Here is a 17,213-nt window from a genome sequence, read left to right as displayed (position 1 = left end):
ATTTCAATTTACACTTACCGATATGATTTTATAGCCACACAAATATCTATGACCTATTTTAAAATCATAAATTTCTAAAATCTTACATTTTTTCTTAAATTATATGTCTAGCCAAATATCATCACATAAAAGGGAATATTTTGTTTTCTTAAAGTATGTGCCCATAATGTTTGTGATTTGTTTCACATTTACTAACACAAAATGTCTATGACCTATTTTACAATCATAAGTTTAAAAAATCATACATTTTTTTTTTAAATTATGTGTCCAGCCAAATACCATCACATAAAAGGGAATATTTTGTTTACTTAAGGTATGTGCCCTTAAGTTTAGAAACTTTAAAGTTAAGTAGTATGGAAAATGAGAGATAAAGTTTATATATTCAGTTCAAGTGTGCACTTTTAGAACGCGCTACACGCGCCATACATTTTCTCTCTCCTAAAGTATACCGTTATTACTAATTTTATTACCGTTAATTCTCCCATCAAGCCATGGGGCTGCCGTCTGGCACCCTTCCGGCGAGTGCAATAGTTCAAAAGGAAGCCTCAACTAAGGCGATCCCATCGACACACGATTCTACAAGATCGTATGCGAAAACCCTCACCGAAGCTCCGGGTTCATCTGCAGCTCCTAAATGCATTGAACCCGAATCGATCAAAGGAAGAAGAACTTCGCACAATGGCAAACCGGCTGTGATTTTCAAAGCAACTGATTTCTATGGAGTGACGACTTTGATTTTCAAAGCAACTGATTTCTATGGAGTGATGGCAAGTCATTGTCGAAGGACAATTGTAGAAAGATTTCTCAAAAGTTGGCCCCAAATTGATTCTATTAGGTCAAAGTTCTCTGAGAAATTTCCAATGAAAGGAACTCCAAAAATAGGTGTGTTCGACAATTTCAATATCTTTCTAAACTTCACAAATGAAGAAGATTACAATTTTATTTTGTATAAAAGATTGATTGAAGTTGATGGGTATCAAATTTGGCTACAAAAATGGACACCAGATTTTAAGCCGGAGGAAGACTTACCCATAGTTCCGGTATGGATTCTTCTTCCGGGACTACCTTTTCATCTTCATAATTGGCATTATGTTAAACAAATTGCCAATGAAGTGGGTACTCCACTAGAAATAGATGTGGCTACTAGGAGTATGACTAGACCTAGTATGGCAAAAGTAAGGGTTGAATTGGATCTTCTCAAACCTTTAGTTAAAAGTGTTTGGATCGGAATTGAGGATGATAATGTTCCATTAAAAGGCTTTGAGCAGAAAATTGAGTTTGAAAATATCCCAAAATACTGCAAGCATTGCAGGAAGTTGGGACATAATTTAATTGAATGCAGGGTGCTTGAAAAGAAAAAACAAGAGGAACTAAAGGAAGAGGAGGAAAAAACAGCAGCACACAAAAATGAAGCTTCAAGAAAGGAACAGAATGTTAAGAAATTTGAGCAGAATAAGAAAAAGAATCCTTTGGAGCAAAATTGGAAATTCAATGAAAACCAACAAAATGAAAGAGGTAGAGAGGAACATGTAAATAATGGTAAGTTTTTCAGGAGAATTAGGGGGAAAAGTGAGCCCCCTAAAACTATTTTCAAGCCCACAGGAGCTATTTTTGGAGTCAACAAACCAATGCCTGAAAATGAGACACAAAGAAAAGAAAATGTCAACAATGTGAACCAGGGAAAAGATAAATCAGAAAAAAAAAGCAAAGGGGAATAGGAGGTGAGTAAGGATAATATAGAGGAGATAGGGGACATGAGTGTATCCGAGAAGAAAGATACCAACGCTGATGGGACTGATCACAACTTCAAAACCCCTGAAGGAAGTAAAACAGTCTAGGAAGGAAGTAAACCTTCACAGAACACAGTCATGATAAATGATCCAAATGAATTGGAGATAGTGTTATATGAGGAGGGATGGGAACATGCTGGTAGCAAAAAGAAAAGATCATCCGGCAAAAGATCTAAAAAAGAAAAAAAAGCAAAGACTAATCATGTAACCAAAGAGGTAGAGCAAACTATCACACAAAACAGCTTTGATGAATTATTGGAAGAGGGGATTAAAGACAAGGATGAGGAAGAGTTACAAGAGGAAATCAATGAGGACAAACAGGAACCAAAACAAGATAATGATGATGAATGGGCTGAAGTTACATCAACAGAGGAAGAAAACACCTCAGATGAATCTGAAGAAGAAGATGAGGATGAAAGTGAGGAAGATGAGAAAGAGGAGAGTGAGGAAGAAGAGAAGTTAATAAAGGATCTCAAGAGTAAGAAAGAACAGTCTGGTTCAAAGAAAGTTACAGTTGAGAAAATGCCTCCAGGAGGTATGAAAGGGAAAATGGAGGGTGAGCAAAACAAGAGGAATATTAGCGCAAAAAATCAAAAGAAGGATCCCCAAAAAGCTTTCAAACAGAATATTAATGTTTAAGTGTCTTAGTTGGAACATTAGAGGGATGAACTCTCAGGCTGCAACTGAGAGGATGAAATATATGATCAAAGAGTACAAAATTCCTTTGGTTGCTCTTCAGGAACCTTTCATAAAGGAATCAAAAATTGAAAGCTACAAATACAATCTTGGAATGCATGGGGCCTATGCTAATAATAGTAACAAAATCTGGATCTTTTGGGGTAATGATATTGATTGTTCCATTTATTGCTCAGAAGACCAAATGGTGACTTGCAAAGTGGTTCTGAACTCTTCCCAACAGGTATTTATTTCAGTAGTATATGATAAATCAAGAACAGCTGGTAGAGAGGACCTTTGGAGATATATGCGAGTAATTGCTTCTACAATCAATGAACCATGGGCTATCTGTGGAGATTTTAATAGTATTCTATCTACTGATGAGAAAATGGGAGGTAGACCTCACAGTTTAAAAAAAAAGCTTGCCATTCATGGAATGTTTGCAAGTTGTGGTTTAAAAGATAATGGATTCTCGGGGAATATTTTCACTTGGTCGAATGAAAGAAAGGGCGAAGAAATGATATGGAAAGATTAGATAGGATGATCAGCAATGAAAAATGGTCTGAGGCTTTTGACATTTCGGATGTTATTCACTTACCAAGAGTTAGCTCAGATCACTGCCCTCTTTTAATAACTGGCAAGAATTCTAGTCAATCATATGTGAAGTACTTCAGATTCCTGAATTTCTGGACTGAAATAGAAGGATACCAGGAGATTGTAAAAGACCACTGGTTTTCCCAGACAAGTGGCAACATATTTTGGGAAGTTCAACAGAAACTTAAAAATACTAGCAGAGCCTTAGGAGAATGGTCCAAGAATAAGGTAGGCAACATCTTTGATAAAATACAGGAGCTTGAGGAGGGAGTAATGAAGGCTAAAGAGAAATACATGGAGAGTATGGAACAAGAGGATAGAATAGGCATGAACAAAGCTAAGGCAGAACTGATATTACAACATAAACATGTGGATAGCTTTTGGAGGCAAAAAGCAAATCTGAAATGAAATTTAGAAGGAGATGAAAACACCAAATTTTTTCATTCTGTGGTGAAGGGCAGAAGGAAGTATCTTCATATCAATAGAATCTGTGATAATGGAGTATGGATTGAAGGGGAAGAGGAGGTTGGCAATGCTGCAGTTCAGTTTTATCAGAATCTTTTTTCACAGCAGGACAACTATATTGACCTTGATATCCTTAAACATGTTCCTATTGGCATTAATTCTGTTGATAATGAATTTTTATCAAAAAACCCCTCTGAAGAGGAGGTTAAAAATGCTGTTTTTGACATTAATCCAAACAACTCAGCTGGCCCTGATGGATTCAGTGGTTTTTTCTTTCAAAAATCTTGGGACATTGTAGGAACTGACATTATTAAATTGGTTAGAGCTGTTTTTAATGGCAAACAAATCCCAAGATATTTTACTAATACTTGTTTGATATTACTGCCTAAGATTGATGCTCCTCAAACCTTTTCCGACTTTAGGCCTATCAGTCTTAGCAATGTCACTCAAAAAATTATTTCAAAAGTTTTTTCTGAAAGGATTTCTACAATTATTCCAAAGATTATCTCCTCAAATCAAAGTGATTTTATTAAAGGAAGGGCAATTGGTGAAAATTTCCTGTTAGCACAGGAAATTATTCATGACATGAAGCGAATGAATAATGGGGGTAATGTTGCTTTTAAAATTGATATGAATAAGGCTTATGACAGACTCTCCTGATATTTTTTGTGCGCTTTAATGAGGAAAATGGGATTTGATGAAAAAGTGATTTTCATTATTTGGAATATGCTTGCTAACAATTGGTATAGTGTGGTTGTTAATGGGAAGAGACATGGTTTTTTCAAGTCTCAAAGGGGGGTGAAACAAGGCGACCCTATTTCACCTGCTTTATTTATAATTGCTGCAGAATCTTTATCTTGCATGTTAAATGAACTGTATAATAATCCAAGGTTCAGAGGCTTCACTATGCAAGCAACTGGACCTAAAATCAATCACTTAGCTTATGCTGATGACTTGATAATTTTTTGTGCAGGAAAAACTAAGACTTTGAATCTAATTATGAAGGTTCTTGAGGAGTATTCCACTAATTCTGGACAGAAGACCAATGGAGATAAAAGCTATTTTATAATGGATAAGAAGACTTCTAACAAGAGGAGCAGAATTGTGAAGAATATTCTTCAAGTTCAAAGGCAAGAGTTTCCAATTACCTACTTAGGATGCCCTTTATTTCAAGGAAGGAAGCTTATTCAATATTTTGCTGATATGGCTACCAAGATTATCAAGAAGGTAAATTCTTAGAATTATGGCAGATTATCAACAAGAGGGAAAATTGTTTTGATTAAACATGTGCTTTCAGCTATGCCTGTGCATCTTCTAGCCATTTGTAAACCTCCTAAAACTATCTTCAAACAAATGGAATAAATTTTTGCTAACTTTTTATGGGGCAACAATGAAGCCAAGAATAAGTATCACTGGGCTAAATGGTCCAGTTTATGTATGCCTACTTTAGAAGGTGGTATTGGTATAAGGTCGCTGCAGGATATTTCAGAATATTTCTCTACCAAGTTGTGGTGGCAATTCAGAACGAAGGAGTCATTGTGGGCAGAATTTTTGAAGGCCAAATATGCTAAAAGAATTCATCCTGTGGCTAGGAAATGGAGTTACTCACAATCTCATAATTGGAGAAGGATGATGGAGATTAAAAAGAAAATTGATCATCTTATATTATGGAGAATCAACAAAGGAAATGCAAGTTTTTGGTGGGATAACTAGTCTGGTTTGGGGGACCTAGCCCAGTTTGGTGATGCTAATACTTCGGTAAGAGGCACTGTGGCTGAATATATTGTAGATGGAACCTGGAACGTGGAAAAGCTCAAGAGAAAGCTGCCTGAGCATATTGTACACCAAATCAGAGGAGTTACTATTAACTCTCCCAGTCTAAAGGACAATCCTATTTGGACAGTTACAACAGATGGGAGATTTAATTGTAAATCTGCCTGGAATACTGTGAGAAGGGCTCAGAATCCCTCTTTGATCAATAAAATGATGTGGCACACAAAATCTCCATTCAAGGTTTCTTTTTTCCTATGGAAAGTTTTTAAAAATAAAGTTGCTATTGACTTGAATTTAAGGAGATTCAATGTGCATCTCCCTTCTATGTGTGCTTGTTGTATTAGTCATAATCAAGAAGATGTGGAACATTTATTTTATAAAAGCAATATTAGTCAACAAGTATGGAGTCACTTCAAACAATGGTTTGGGATTTTTCAGAATTCAAACAGCTTAAGACACCAGGTCATTAACTGGTGGCTTACTAAAGGCAAAAATCCTATCTAAAGTATGGTCTTTCAAGTACTACCTGGGATTATCATCTGGCAGATATGGATTAGCAGGTGCAAAGCAAGGTTTGAGGATAAAAGAATGTCTTTTCAAAAGATCAAGCTTGGAATATACCAACAGCTTGTGATGGTAACTCATAAACAGTTCCAAAATGTGGATCCTTACATAAGTTGGATGCAATTCATTAAGATCATAGAACAGGCAAAAGGAAATCCAGGTAATAGTGGAGGCGGAGGTGTAATAAGGAATAACAGAGGCTTTCTGATTGCTGCATATGGAATAAATTTTGGAATTACTACCAACAATGTGGCAGAGGCTTTAGCTATGAAAATTGGAATTGATTGGTGCACGCAAAATGGATATAAATGCTTAGATATAGAAAGTGACTCAAAGCTGTTAGTAGATTGGATAATGGATGAATACAACCCCCATGGAACATCATGGACACTATTTTGGATATCAAAAAACTCCTGGCATAGGCTGATAGATGGAGCATAACTCATTGTTATAGGGAAGGCAACAGAGTGGCTGACAGTTTATCTAACTGGGGATTAAATTGCAACTCGATCACTTGGATAACTGAATTTCATAATCTTCCCAAAGAAGTGAAAGGAGAAATGAATATGGATAGAATGCAGATGCCAACATTCCGGAATAATATTAGTTCAAACTGTTGTAATATAGATAGAAGGTTAGATAGGAATTATTCTTTTGATGTTCCTTAATGCCTTATGGATAGATGAAGAGGTTCCACTCTTCCTGTAACATACTTTTGTAAGCTTATCAGAAATCCTACAATTCCCTTAGTATGGGGATGTCCATACAAGGTAGGTACAAGGAGGTTGATCTCCTTTGTTTTGTGCTTTGATGAAATCAATAAAGTAGCCACTCAGTTAGAGTGGTTGATTGATAAAAAAAAAAAATGTGCCCTTAAGTTTGTGATTTGTTTCACATTTACCCTTCGTTAACCTATCGGCTTATAAATGTCCCCAAGGTTAACGTTTACCTCAAATATGCCTCTAAACAAAAAAACAAAATGTTCGTACATGCGGCTCGCCAGGGGTGGAGTCACATAGGGCTGAGGGGGGAACCCCCTTCGGCCGAGAAAAATACTATTTGTACACAGGTAAAATTATTTTTTATGTATATATAGTAGATGTTAAACCTCCTTTGGCTTCTTCGTATGTTTATTTTTTATATTTTGAATTCCCTTAGTGAAAATCACGTAATGATATATGGGAACCTTTTTAATTGTTCGGGAATATATAAGAGGTGCTTGAGAGGTTGCAATTACGTAGGTGTGCGCTCTCACACACACTATCAAAAATAAATATTGTCTTACCTTAGAATGATTCCTAGGTTACAAACGAAAAAATTGCAGTTCAAATGACAAAATATGAAAAAATAACGTGTACTATTACTAGAATTTTTGGAAAAAGAATCTAGACTTGACATTTAATTTGTTACGACTCCATGGCAGGTATGGTATTTTTTTGGCCTAATAGACCTTTAGGATTTGCCCCTTAATTAGATTACATTATCATTGAGCTCAAAAACACGTGTGACATATGAACTTATGGTATGTCTCGTAAAACTCTTCGTTTTCCTTTCCCGCTCTAATATGAAATTCTAAGGTGTGACATGGACAACTTCTTCATAAGCTTGCCAGCTCAAAAACCTGTCAGTTCTTCCCCTCGACTCCCACTTGTCAGAGCATCCTAAGTCATGGGCATCACATACACTCCTTCCTTAGGATTCAGTATCCTCGCTAAGGTTTGTCCTAACATCTTATTGAGGGAGTATTATGCTCGGATATCATATTTGTCATGACCCAAGCATATGACATGTATTTTCCTCTTTGGCCTATCAAACCTCACATATTTGTCTGTTGGGTTGTGTCATCATTGAGCCTAAAAGAACGAGTAACATGTGAATTTGTGTATGCTTTATAAAAATTCTTCACTTTCTTCTCTCATTATTTCGATATGGAATTCACTGTAATATGCACCCCTTTAAGGAAGCTTGTTGCTGACCTTACTAGAGGTGCCAGTCCTCCCCCTCAAAATCCTCCATCATACTCCATCATAGGCATTACATAGTTGATTCAAATATCTCGAAGATGAAAAAAGGGAGAGAAAAGAACACACCTTATTAGTGGCTTTGCTGCTTAAAAATACCTGAAACCTTATTGGTTCTAACAATAATATTAGAGTAAGTTTTGATGTTACTTGAAGGTTGTAGCTGTTTCGATTGGGTCATCGCACAAATTGCCATATTTCGGTGTGGTCTTTAATTTTTTCTCCTCAAATTTGTGGTCTTTGATTTTTGTTTTTCAGCACTTTTAGCGCGGCATAACTTTAGATTTCGCTCGGCAAGTTTACATTTTGCTCATCATATGTATCATAACATTTCACAAGTTAGCCAGACATGACAATACTTTCAACAATCAACATAATCTGAAAAATACTACATAACCTATGCCACATAACTAAATTCTACAGAACTTATGCCGAGTGAGGTAAAAATTCAGTTTCCGAAGATAAATGTTATAAAACTTATATCGAGTGATTCAGGTCTGGATATTTGCACTATATGAGCAGGATAGACAAAAACTAAAGACCACATATATGAGGGCCAAAAATTAAAGACCAGTACGTCTGAAGGGAAATCCGTGCAAAAATTTTGATTGGAATCTACCAAAAGGCCCGAGGCAGACAAAATTTTAATTCTTGTGATTTTTAAATTTAATAAATAAATATATTTATGCATTTAATTATTTAGTTTGATTTGGAATTTTTCATTTAATTTTTTTTTTTACCATGATTAATGTGTACGGTTATTAAGCAATAAGTTCCTTTTTAAGTTGAGGTGGGAAAACTACCACGTATATCCGCACTTCGATGATTAAGAGAGTCTGCTAAAGAGCTTTCTTTGTTAGAGAAGCGCTTTGTTTCCAATGTGAGGCTTTTCAGTGCAAATTAAAATTTAGTCGGGCTCTAATGTAAGTACTGAATACCGGATCGAAAAAAAAAAAGAGACTTAGAGAGGAAAAAAGGAAGAGGGAGCCGGGATGAATGAAAGGAATTGCCAGGATTCAGACGAGGGCAGATAATGCACTTCATCCGACAAGGCGTAGACGCAGAAACGTACGTTCAAAAGGTGATTCTTTGATGATTTCGAGAAGACTATGAAATTTAGATGATATGATGGAAATATTGATGGAACAATACTGCTGTTACGTTTCTGAAACATAAATTCTGACAACTACATGAATAAACCAGGGCCTACTACTTGTGTTCTACTATTGATAATCCACGGAGGTAAACGTGAATCTATTTCTATCTTACCATATTTATCAGATAATTAGTACTATATGTTTTTCTTTAATTTATAACTCTTAAGGTTAAATTATCTGGTTTGGCCCAATTCAAACTTATATCTATTTGTAGGAGTATAAAGAAAATTTATATTAAAAGTTTAACTAATTGATAATATGTTGCTTACCATCCCTTTTAGGTTTCTACATTAATAAATAATTGCCTGTAATTAATTTAAATAACTTTAGAAAATCAGTATTATTATCAATTTTGGGGACTTGATAGTAATTTTCTTATACATCTTCATCTTTGACTTTAAGGAACCGTTTGGACATGATTTCATCTCATGAGATGAAATCATGTTTGGACATGCAATTTGGATTTCTTAAGTTGCAGTTTTTTTTTATAAACATAAAAACTCCACAAGTTGTGAAAACCATCAAAATTTTCCCAATTTTTATAAAATCTTACCAAATGAGTAAATTATAGTTCATAATAAAATTAATACGCTACTAGAGGGCCTTTCTAAAAAATACAACATCAATTGATCAAGCTTTAGTTAAAAAAAAAGGAAGATTTAACATGAATAGTAATGTACCCTTTAATATAATCATCCCACATGGTACGAACAATATATCTACCAACTTATGGTTGGTAAACATGATTGATAAATATAACTACCAACTTTCGGGTCTATTTTTACAAAATATAAACGTATGGGTCAAATTTTACATTTATATTTTTTGAAATCATGCCTTTTTTGATGATTTGGGATTTCATCTTATGAGATGAAATCGCATGTCCAAACGCCTACTAAGTACTATTATACATCATACTTGTAAATGATTTTTATATCATCCGGTCATTTATCGATTGTGACAGATATCATATCTTATTTTCAAGATCTCAAGTCTCTATTTTAAAGAAGCTTTACTTGTAAATATGTTTTAGATAACCCGATAATATGAGAAATTATTTATATTGACGGGCTGTACATAAAACTTTAATCTTCATCTATTAATATGGTAAAAACGTATAAAAGGCTTTGAAATGTTTATCGGATACGAAGGTTTCAGTTTATCTTGCTTATATTAAAAAGACGCTGCAACTTCAGCAGGTATATACATCGTAAATGCCCTCCCCCTCTCTCTGTGAGTAGATCAAGTCCAATAATTTTTCATCCAGTAATTCTCAATACACTGCTTGATGTATATATAAACTTTTAAATCCACAATAAGCTAACTACTTTAGACAGATTTGAACTAGTCATTTTCTTTTGGAGCTTGACAAAATACGTTTCAATTCATACTCACTCTTTTGATGTCTGTTCGAAAAGAATAGGTGATTAGGAAAAATTAAACACATTTCAATTGATATTCACTCTTTTAATGTCTGTCGAAAAGAAGGGGGAATCAGGAAAAATTAAACACATCTCAATTCATACTTACTTTCTTGATGTCTGTTGGAAAAGAAGGGGTGCTTAGGGAAAATTAAAGTATTAAACACATCTCAATTCATACTTACTCTTTTAATGTATGTTCCAAAAGAAGGGGGATTATGAAAAATTAAACACATCTCAATTCATACTCACTCTTTTGATGTTTGTTTGAAAAGAAGGGAGGATTAGGAAAAATTAAACACATCTCAGTTCCTATTCACTCTTTTGATGTTTGTTCGAACAGAAAGGGGAATTAAGAAAAATTAAACACATCTCAATTAAAACTCACTCTTTTGGTGTCTGTTCGATAAGAAAGGGGGATTAGGAAAAATTAAACTAGTCTCAATTTATACTCACTCTTTTGGTGCTTGTTCTATAAGAAAGGGGGATTAGGGTAAATTAAACACATCTCAATTCATACTCACTCTTTTGATGTTTGTTCGAAAAGAAGGGGGATTAGGGGAAATTAAACACATCTCAATTCATACTCACTCTTTTAATGTCTGTTCAAAAAGAGGAGGAGAGAGGGGGGGGGGGGGGGGGGGAGAATTAGGGAAAATTAAACGCATCTCAAACCATACTCACTCTTCTGATGTCTGTTCGAAAAGAGGAGGGGGGTGGGGGGGTGATATTAGAAAAAATTAAACACATTGATTTATACTCTTTTGATGTTTGTTCGAAAAGAAAGAGGAATTACGGAAAACCAAACACATTTCAATTTGTACTCACTCTTTTGATGTATGTTTGAAAAGAAAGGAGATTGGGGAAAATTAAATACTTTTCGATTCATACTCACTCTTTTAATGTTTGTTCGAAAAGAAAGGGCATTAGGGAACATCAAACTAGAAGAAAAAAGGTTCATTATGAGTCGAAAATTTGGCTTTTTGATCATTTGATTTTTCTAATTAATACACACATAGTTCAGTTAATTTAAAATGACAAAAGTCGTTCCTTGATTTTACTGTTGTGATTGATAAAATTTAGTTGCTTTAATGTCACAAATATAGTTTCTTTCTCGCGGTTGTGATGAAAAGTTTGTCTATGCAAATTAAAGTGAAATGCTGAATAGTTTTAAGGTTGGAATACTCGTTCATTTCAATTTACTATTGGATGTATGTGTGAAAAGAAAGAAAGAAAGGGGAACATCAAAAACATCCAACCTAATAGAAACAAATTCAGTCACTTCCCCCTGATTTATGCAGAAATACACAAAGGAGGGAACATCAAAATTTCGGTGGTGGACCCACTCAAATAGTCATTTTCTTCCTGATATCGTCTGTCTTTACAGATCCAATTATCCCCCTCTGCTATATTTCAACTGCTCTGTTTAATTTGCTTCTTTTCCACGTCTAACTTTAAGGTGTCAAACTGTCAACAGAAGCTAAGACTTTTCTGCTTTAATATTAACAGTATTGTATACTATAGTGCACATTCGATTTTGCTTTTGATATACTGCTTTCTTTCCTTTGTGTTTTCAACTTTTACTAGTCTTTAGTTGCCCTTCAGCAAAACCAGAAACATGTTTAAAATAAAATAAAATGTGACGTACTTAATTTTCTTTTTACTCGTTCCAAAAAGAATTAATATATATCTTCATGAAGGAAAAAAGAAATTGTCTTAAACTTCAATTTTATCCTAAATAGCTGATTTATATTCACATAAATAAACTATTACAACACTAAAGTTTTCATTGTTTTTCTTAACTTTTGCCTCCAATCAAATACAATTGCTCCCATATAAATTTGGACGGGGATTAATAAAAAGAGAAAAGACATGTTTTAACCCCTGAACTTGGCACGAAAACTCAGTTTGAAAACTAAACTTAACTTCTATTTATCTACCCCCCTTAACAACTTACGTTTTAATTATTTTCCCCCTCTAGTGGCCCAGACCAGGGCGCGTGTTTGACAGTGCCTGACCCGTGCGTTAATTAATTTTTATTAACGTTTTTTTTTAATAAAATCGACGGGGGTAACGGTTATAATACCGTTCCCCCTTTCTAATCCCACCTGACCCACCACCCTTTAGAACCCTAGTTATTCTTCATCTTCATCACACCTTCAATCAGCCCCATTTTTTTCCCCCTCCATTCATGAAATTCCTCTTGCTCACACCATTGCTCCTTCATATATGTATTCTTCCTCCACGAAATTTCTCCACCAAAATTCTCCTCCAAATTTCTGTCCATAATCACTCTCTGTGGTAATTCGAAAATATTGTGGGTTCATAAATGTCTCAAGGTAGTTGTTCATTTCACGTAAAATGTAATTGTGGCACCATTGCAAAACACCTCACTTCATCGACTCCTAATAATCCTGGACGGAAATTCTACAAATGTCCGAGGCCTAAGGGCAATTTTTGTGGATTTTGGAAATGGGAAGATGAATTGTTCCCTGAGATTCAGTGGAATAATGTTCAAAATTTGACGTCGTCGTTAGATGCGGTCAAGATCGAAAGGGACAAATTGCAAGAAGAATTAATTGCCATTGAGGCTAGACATCTAATTGAAGTGAACAAAATGAAGGAGAAATTAATTGGCTTGAAGAGTAAACAACAATTTGACTTGAAAAAAGTTCTAAATTTGGAGGAGAAACTTGCAAATACAAGGATGTTGCTTTTGATTTCGTAGGGAATATTTATTGGCTTTTTGGCGGCTTCCTTAATCAACTGAATTTATGTTGTTGTATGTTGTAATCGCGTAGTAGGTAATGTAAGAACTTCATGCTCTTGTTGTAATGTAAATGTCATGGAAGAACTTTATGCTCTTGTTGAAGAATTTTGTTGTTATGGAAAATATTACCTTGAAAATGATAGCAAAAGTCGAGAAATTTTATAAATTACTTTAAATAGAGAATCTGGAGACCTAATCTATCATTACGATCTCCGGATCCTCCTTTACATGAACAAAAAACACTATGCGGTTCTCATCTAAACATGCCTTACACAACACATCTCCTATCCCTAATCCGACAACATCAATGAAGGCTTTCCAGCCTTGAGCGAGGCGCGTGTATACGCCAACCTTGTATTTCATATTATACTCATGATCGTCGTAATGAACAACAACGTCCTTGTCGGTGTTTGGAAGAAATTCCAGTATGTCAGTTGGAAGGATCTGCAAAAAAAAAAAAAAAAAAAACATGTTATTACCAAAAGAGGTAAAAGAACAATTGAAAATATATAATACGACAACACTTACGAAATCGTCTTTTTCGACGTACGATTTCGTCAATTCTTTGTCAAAACATGCGGCCATTTCCATGTCATCCATCTTAGATGAAGGCTGCCTCTTTAATATCACTATATTTGTTAAGAGTTATTTGAGTTGAGTGAAAGTGAGATGGAAAGAATGCCTATTTATAATTGAGTTGAGTTATAGTGTTAGTGTGATCAAGTAGTTAATGATGTCTCGGATTCATTGGTTTTGACCATCACTCCCAAGTACCAACTACCATCATTTACTAACTCAGATTCAATGTGTTTGACTGCTCAAATCTGTACACTGCCCAACGTATACTGCTCAAATGTGTAAACACTGCTCAGAAAAGTTTACTGCATTTAGTGTTATACACAACATTGCAGTCACAGCTGGGCAGCTTCTCTATGCATTTAATGTCATACACAACATTGCAAGACTGAACTGTCACAAAACCAAGAAATATACAGCAAAATTGCAGTCACAGTTGCTTAATATTGCAAGAATAGAATGTCAATACAGGGCAAAATTGCAGTCACAGCTGCTTAATATGCTTCACAAAAACATAATTGACAAATGTACCATAATTGTTTCACAAAAACAACATTAAAACCTGCAGTCACTGCTGCATAACAGTCAGTACCAAAGACATACACATACAAGACTAAACTAATTCAACTTCATTTTTCCATTTCATTCTGGGCAGTTGATGAACTTGTTTGACTTAAAGAGTTCAACTCAGCAACTTTGGCCCTTGTTTTCATTCTCTTTTGTCCACTCATTTGTTGAAGACCTTGTTGTGTTATAGCTGGACTCCTTTTCCATTTTAGTCCTCCTGGTCTTGGTTTGTGATGTCCAAGACTACCAGTGACTACTGTTGAATTCATAGGCATGGTTGCAGACTGATTTGTCATTTCAGGCTGCATTAATAAAATAGATCTCCATTAGGCTAGATTATTTGCAGTAAATGGTTAATGAGGTTGCAAACTTACATTGACAATTTTGAAACCACTTTGGGTCTGAAGCACTCCCATTCGCACAACTCTTGGCCCCTTAAAGGGTGCCCCTCTTCCAGTAACTGATGCACTTGCATTAGAAGCCTAAGTCACATTTAAGGTGTCAAACACTTAGAATTGTAAAATTGATTAAGTGGTAATTTAACAAGCTAAGTAATACTTGTGATGTAGACGACTGTCCTGTACCCCTTCCAGATTGAAATGCAGCAGCCATGGCCTAATTCATATTTAAGTAGTTAGACTAAATGTAAGACTGTAATATTTAATCAAGTAGTAAATAACAAGGAAAGTTTTTACCTGTTTGGCAGAACCTCTTGGTCTTCCCCTTTCTCTACTTGGTTGGGAATTACTTGGTACTGTAGAAGAACCAACACTTGACCTTGTTGAACTAGTACTTGTCCCTCTTCCCCTTGCCCTTCCTCTGCCTCTGACAGATTGTGAATTCATAGGACAACCCTTCTTATTGTGACCCTTTGCATGGCACAAGCTGCAGGTCATCTCAACACCTCTTTTTGACAGCTTCCCTGTCTTGTTTTCTGTCTGCTCTTTTCTTCTACACTTCCTTGGCCTACCTGGCATCTTTTTAATCTCGGGTGGGAGGACAGGAGGATTGGTTGACTTTGGCCACATTGCCATATTAGTAACAGGTTGAATGAATGAGTTGTATGTTTTAAGGTAAGTGTCCTTAGTGTACCAATGTGCAACATAGTGAATAGGTTCCAATTTTCTGAAATGAAGTGCAGCTATGGCATGACTGTTGACACCCAATTTTGTCCCTCCTTTATTTTAATTTACTCACGAGCTAAATACTTTATTTCATTGCCATTACTACTAAATATCATTACTATTATTTTTTAACATTAGAAGTATCACTTTACTACAAATTTTAGATGATTCGTCATCATTTCATTTTTTCGGGTTCGGACTCGTTAAATTTATTACAAGGCAATATTTTGCAAAATCTTTATTCTTCTACAGGTTAATTATCGTCTCTACATAATATATATTATACCAGTAATTAAATTAGAATCCCAAAATAATTAAATAGCGGAAAAATGGTCAACAATTTTTAGCCAATTAATGGTTTAAAATACAAATATAATATTATTTCCCTACCCGAATAAGCAACCCACATTTTTAATATCCAATCCACATTTTATCAGCCCATATTTAAATTTATAGGCCAGCCCAAAACGGACCAGCCCAATTAACTCCTACCCGGCCCAACCCTCATTATCTTTACCCTAATTCCCTTCTCCTTCATTTTCCGCCTCCCTCACCCTTTCCTCCTTCTCTCCTCCCCAACGTCTCTTTCTCTTCCCCTTCTCTTTCTCATTCATCTCTCCCATGCTCAATCTCTGCCTCTCCACTCACTGTTGTCCCCCACGCCTACCTCTCCACTTCCCCTTGTCCCCCGCTCCTTCATCTCTCTCATACGCTCTTCCCCTTTATTTAATACAAAACAAAACCCTATAAATGGAATTCGAAGTAGAATCGTTTAGGGGGGGAACTTGGTTTTAGAAAGGGGAATTTTTTAGTATTTGGAGGGATTTTTCAGATTCTTGAGAAAGAAGGATTCAGTTTTTTTTTTTTTTAGAGATACAAACCATATTCCAAATTTAATTTTCCTTTTCCGGTGAACTTTAGCCGCGACCAACAATTACTCCATTTTCATTTATTTTTGGGACTTTAGTTACTTTAATCGGAATCAGGTTCGTTCGAGTTCGAGTACAAATCCGAGACTCATACCCAGTTCACTGCACCTACAAAAGGTCGGTAAACTTGAAGCTTCAATCTTTTCTCTGTTTCTAATACTGTTAGTGTAATGAATTTGCCGTTTGAGGAAAAATCATGAATCAGAGTGTTTTTCTAGTGTAAAATAACTTTTCCCCTGATTTGTTTTACTGTTATTAGCCTAAAAACATTATTCTTCGTCGTTCTTGTTTTGTTATTTTATACGGTTGAAATTCCTACTGAAATATGTGTTATTCACTAGTTTGGTTGAAATCATGACTGAAAGTGTGATTGAGTTGCTGTTATGACATCTTTACTATGGCATGTTGTTTGGGCTGATTTTCGGCTTTAGGTTTAAAACTTTTGATTCATTAATTTAAGTTAACCTTAATCTATGTTGTTTACCCGCGCGTCTCTGGTTTTGATTTAGAGATGCTCGATTAAGGTTGATAACTATCAAGAGTTTAGAGAATTCTAAGTTTAATATCGATTTGGTTTTTTTTTTTGTGTGCTGAGATTTTGTTTGAGGAAGAGGCAGAGTTTCAGTTATAGAGTGAGCTTTGTGTTCTATATCTATTTTTTACCATTTAGTAACTTTCTTTTTCGTAAATTGCAAATCTTTATTCAACTCCTGTGTTGGGGTTGTTTACTTTAAGGTTGGAAGTCTGATTTTTATTTGAGATATTAACTTTGGACTAGGTTTTTAAA

At 35.2% G+C, this 17,213-nt stretch overlaps 4 protein-coding genes across 4 annotated transcripts; 3 read left to right on the top strand and 1 right to left on the bottom strand.

The window, feature by feature from the left end:
• Positions 1-1,868: 1,868 nt before the first annotated feature.
• Positions 1,869-2,429, top strand: LOC132631386 (uncharacterized). The gene has a single exon (XM_060346963.1). The coding sequence runs from the start codon at positions 1,869-1,871 to the stop codon at positions 2,427-2,429; it is 561 nt and encodes a 186-aa protein (XP_060202946.1).
• A 25-nt stretch (positions 2,430-2,454) lies between these two features.
• On the top strand, positions 2,455-3,000 carry LOC132631385 (uncharacterized). Its single transcript, XM_060346962.1, has one exon. It carries the CDS (start codon positions 2,455-2,457, stop codon positions 2,998-3,000), a length of 546 nt encoding a protein of 181 aa, XP_060202945.1.
• Positions 3,001-12,789: 9,789 nt separating this feature from the next.
• On the top strand, positions 12,790-13,188 carry LOC132631384 (uncharacterized). The gene has a single exon (XM_060346961.1). It carries the CDS (start codon positions 12,790-12,792, stop codon positions 13,186-13,188), a length of 399 nt encoding a protein of 132 aa, XP_060202944.1.
• An 89-nt stretch (positions 13,189-13,277) lies between these two features.
• LOC132634204 (uncharacterized) lies at positions 13,278-13,991 on the bottom strand. The gene is made up of 2 exons (XM_060350492.1): positions 13,759-13,991; positions 13,278-13,674 (listed from the first exon to the last, which is right to left on the bottom strand). The coding sequence occupies exons 1-2, from the start codon at positions 13,828-13,830 to the stop codon at positions 13,423-13,425; spliced, it is 324 nt and encodes a 107-aa protein (XP_060206475.1). The 5' UTR covers positions 13,831-13,991; the 3' UTR covers positions 13,278-13,422.
• Between the last annotated feature and the right edge of the window lie 3,222 nt (positions 13,992-17,213).

This window comes from Lycium barbarum, chromosome 3 (genome assembly GCF_019175385.1).
Source record: "Lycium barbarum isolate Lr01 chromosome 3, ASM1917538v2, whole genome shotgun sequence".
Taxonomy (NCBI): domain Eukaryota; kingdom Viridiplantae; phylum Streptophyta; class Magnoliopsida; order Solanales; family Solanaceae; genus Lycium; species Lycium barbarum.
Note: the sequence above shows the minus strand (reverse complement) of the source record. Positions and strands in the feature narration are given on the sequence as shown.